The sequence below is a fragment of the Cebus imitator genome, unplaced genomic scaffold (genome assembly GCF_001604975.1).
Source record: "Cebus imitator isolate Cc_AM_T3 unplaced genomic scaffold, Cebus_imitator-1.0 Scaffold1025, whole genome shotgun sequence".
Lineage (NCBI taxonomy): Eukaryota > Metazoa > Chordata > Mammalia > Primates > Cebidae > Cebus > Cebus imitator.
The window spans coordinates 71,533-75,944 of record NW_016108340.1 but is presented as its reverse complement, the minus strand read 5'-3'; the positions used below and the strand labels follow the sequence as shown (position 1 = coordinate 75,944).

Sequence of the window (4,412 nt, the reverse complement as noted above, 5' to 3'; positions counted from 1 at the left end):
AGAAACGTGTTTCTAACTCACTGATTCTAAACATAGATGCAACTTCCTAAGGTGAATGAACACACAACAGAGCACTTTGAAATATACGTTTCTCCTGTGTTTTAGATGCAATCTTCCTGCTAATTGTTATATGTCTTTATATGGCTGGAAATGCCTGTTTATAGATTCTACAAAAAAGTGTTTCTGAACTGCTGTGTACACGAGTTTAACTCTTTAAGTTGATTGTACAATCATTCAGCTAGATAACTTGAGTTTTTTTAGAGAGTGATATTTCTCATTACTGCCTATACTCCCATTCACTCCGGAATATCCAAACTCAGCTTTTAGAAGAAACGTGCTTCTAACTCACTGAATCTAAACATAGATGCAACTTCCGAAGTTGAACAAACGCACAGCAGAGCAGTGTGAAAAATACGTTTCTTCTGTGCTTTAGCAGTAGACTGACTGCTAATTCTTATATGCCTGTATATGGTTATTAACGTCTGTTTCCAGATTCTCCAAAGAATGGGTTTGAGAACTGCTGCATACACACATTAGTTTAACTCTGTAAGTTGAATGTGCACTTTGAAAAACATTTTGCTAGATAGATCCGTTTATGTTTTAGAGCCAGACATTTCTTATTACAACATATACTCCCATTCACTGTGGAATATCCAAACGCAGCTTTTAGATGAAACGTGTTTCCAACTCGCTGAATCTAAACACAGATGCAACTTCCTAAGGTGAACAAACACACAGTAGAGCAGTATGAAAGATATGTTTATCCTGTGTTTTAGATGCAGCCTTACTGCTAATTCTTATATGCCTGCATGTGGCTGGAAATATCTATTTGTAGATGCTCCAAGGAAACGGTTTCTTAATGGTTACATACACACATCAGTTTAACTGCGTAAGTTGAATGTACACCTTGACAACCATTCTGCTAGATAGCTCCATTTTGTTTTAGAGCCAGATATTTCTCATTACAGCATATACTCCCAATCACTCTGGAATATCCAAACGTAGCTTTTAAAAGAAACGTGTTTCTAACTCGCTGATTCTAATATAGATGCGACTTCCTAAGGTGAACGAACACACAGTAGAACAGTTTGAAATATTCGTTTCTCCTGTGTTTTACACATAGTCTTACTGCTAATTCCCATATGCCTTTATATGGCTGGAAATATCAGTTTCCAGGTTCTCCAAAGAAAGGGTTTCTGAACTGCTACATGTTTTTTTGGGGAAAGTGATTTGTTTTTATTTTTACAGTGATCACCTGTCAAACTGTTCTGCCGTGTTTTAGTTCCCAAACGGGGTTTCAACAGTCTTAGAAATTCAATGGTCTAAGAAGTGCAGTTCTTGAGTCCAACCTCCTGGAAAAGTGAAGTATAGAACTCTGGCTCCAACTCCTTGTTCCAGTACTTGTTGACAATGTTGGAGATTTTCTGTTTCCAGTGGACAAGGGGTGGACTGTAGAAGTCACTCTCCAGGCTCTTTCCTCTACAAATGTTAATTACAGTCTGCCTCACCAGAAAGCCAAGAGCTGGCCTGCTGACAATCATCCCATCCACAAGAGGGATGACCATGTTAAGTTTTCCAGTGGCTCCTTGAATTTTTATCCAGAATAAAAGCGTTTACAGGGTGGATGAAGATGACAGGAACTTCTTTTTCAAGAGTCGTAGATCTCAGCGAAGTGCTACTATTTACAGTAGTTTCCACACCAGTACTGATCTCTGTCATCAGCTCTGAGGGGGGAAAGTTCTCTATATCATCATAGCACTGCACCCAGACTACAGAAACTCTTGTCTCAGGTCCAAGGGGAGGAACAGGGTGACCCTGAGGCAGCTTCCTCAATCTGGAACTGGGACTGAGCCTCCGTGAGGAATTAAGATTGTCTGTATGATTGGGGAAAAGCTCAAGTGTCAGGGATGGCTGTTTCAGAATTCCTGGCATAAGATCCATATTTGAATCACTATCTTGGTCTGAGATGTTTCTTTCCAATGAATCAGTTAAGGACTCCTCAGGAGAAGGAACCACAAAAGCTATTTCCATAAGGGCATCAGCATAATACAGCACCTTCTTCTGTCCATTGTAAATGCTAGCTCCAATATCTTCAGAGGAAATCACTTCTTCTTGTTGAGATCCTTCACCATCATCACAACAATTAATAGACCAACTGGTGGAAACATGCGCAGTCCAACCAGGGTGTCTGCCCACATCAACTGACCAGCCAAGGGAAAGCAAAAATTCTAGGAAATGTGGCTGAACAGTTCTGGAAGACTCCACATTCTTTAAAATCTCTTGGTTAGTTTTCTGACCTGGCTTCGTATAGAAAACAAAAACTGTGTCAAAAGGACAACATGGCAAGAGATCCAGATACTCAATGTCATCAAGAAATCCCCGTATCGTGGAATCAAGTGCAATAAGGTGAGGGGGTAGATGACTATTTGGAGGTTCCTTTAATGCTTCTAAGGACAAAAATCCAAAGTGTGAGAGGAAAAGGCGGGCTGTTTGGAATTCCTGGGCAGGAAGCGGTGGCTTGCAATCTGTAACTGGGTCAGGAAAACTTCTCTTCTGCAATTCCTCCTTACTCTGTTGCTGAAGGTGCATTTCATAAGCAATCTGCTGGGCCATGCCACTCCTTAATTTTTCATGTCTCTCTTCTAATTCTTCAGTGACTATTTCATGCAAATCTGGAATGCTGAGATCTGCTTTCACAAAAGGAATCTTGTCCACCTCTTCAGGAAATGACCGATGTTTCACAGAATATTTAAATCCAACATCATTTTTAGAAACTGGGCGAGGTTCAGGCATAAAAAGCTTCTGATTTGCTTTTGCTCCTCTGGGTTAAAGACAAAGCTGTTGCAGCCAAGCAAGTCTTCCAGACATCCCCCAGACCAGCACAGTGACAGAGGGGAAAAAATCATTCTGCTCATTTCCAAGAGGTTGTTCCAGCATTGCCAGGATGACACTGTTATCCAAGACAAAGTACCGGAAACTATGCTTGTTTATGGTTGGCAGCCTGGAGTATTTAATCAAAGTGGTCTCATTCACAAGACTACAAGGAGAGGCAGGACCATTAGGTGAAGGGAATGTGCCAAGCAACTGCATAATGCATGTTAGGGTGGCTTCAGCAGCATTCTTTACCCTCATAGATGCAGGGTTTGGCTCCTTATCTCCTTTGTACTTGACCTCTTGCTCGCTGTGCTTGGACTTACTTCCTGAGATTCCCAGTTCCACAATCTCCAGTTCTTCCTTAAGGCAGTCCTTTTCATCAAGCATATCAGGGTGCTCTGTCAGCCAGACACAGACACACTGAAAAGCTGCCACTATCATGGAGTGTAGATCCCTGGAGTGAAGAGGAGCTGGCCGACTACACTGATAAACAATGTAGCTGCACACAGAACTGATGGCTCGCTTCCGGTCTCCTGAGTCAACCATCACCTTTACCTTTGCAAGGCCAGAGAGGAGGTCTAGAGCTGCCAGTGCAAGACTGTGTACCAGAAGGCGCTCAACCTGGACTCCAACTGTAAGGAGGCGGCAGATGGCTACCAGCGCTGTATGATGGTGCATTACAACCAGCATGATAGCCCCAAATATGTGAAGTGACAAGCCATGGCCGACCCCGAGGTACAAGAGATCATGAGTGACCAAGCCATGTGCCTTATCCTGGAACAGATGCAGAAGGAACCCCAGGCACTCAGCGAACACTTAATGAATCCTGTAATAGCAGAGAAGATCCAGAAGCTGATGGATGTGGGTCTGATTGCAATTTGGTGATGACTTGTTCAACCCTCCTTCCCTTCGCCCTCATGTGGAACAGGAGCTGGGGACCACGGTAGCAGCATGGAGCGGAAGGGAGAGCAGGGAGAAAGAAGGCTTCATCTCGATATTTATACATAACCCCAGGAAGACACAGAGACTTGTAACTGGCACTGTTCATCCCGCCACTGCTTCTGGGCCTTCCCAGCATATGCATGGTCTCTTCACCGCTGCCCTGGAGTTCAGTGTCTCCATCCCCTACCCCTAGTCGCTGGCTCAGCCGCTGTCCCATAGTTGGCTATTTTTTTATTTGGGGCAGTGGGCATGTAGGGGGAGGGAAGCTGTCTCATGTTTATTCCACAACACCTTCTCCAATAAAACAAGCTAGTCGGGCATGGTTATAAAAAAAATGAGTTTAACTCTGTAAGTTGAATGTACACCTTGACCACGATTCTGCTAGATAGCTCCGTTTTTGTTTTGGAGCCAGATATTTCTCATTACATCTTATACACCCATTCACTCTGGAATATCCATACACAGATTTTAGAAGAAACGTGTTTCTGACTTGCTGAATCTAAACATAGATGCACCTTCCTAACATGAATGAACACACAGCAGGACAGGTTGATATATACGTTTCTCCTGTGTTTTAATCCTAGTCTTTCTGCTAA

At 43.0% G+C, this 4,412-nt stretch overlaps 1 protein-coding gene across 1 annotated transcript; it reads right to left on the bottom strand.

Moving 5' to 3' along the window:
• Window positions 1–1,322: 1,322 nt before the first annotated feature.
• Window positions 1,323–3,564, bottom strand: LOC108298641 (ral GTPase-activating protein subunit beta-like). Its single transcript, XM_037735858.1, is given in 2 exon segments — window positions 1,323–1,608; window positions 1,610–3,564. Coding segments are annotated over 2 exon segments (2,241 nt in total).
• Window positions 3,565–4,412: the final 848 nt, after the last annotated feature.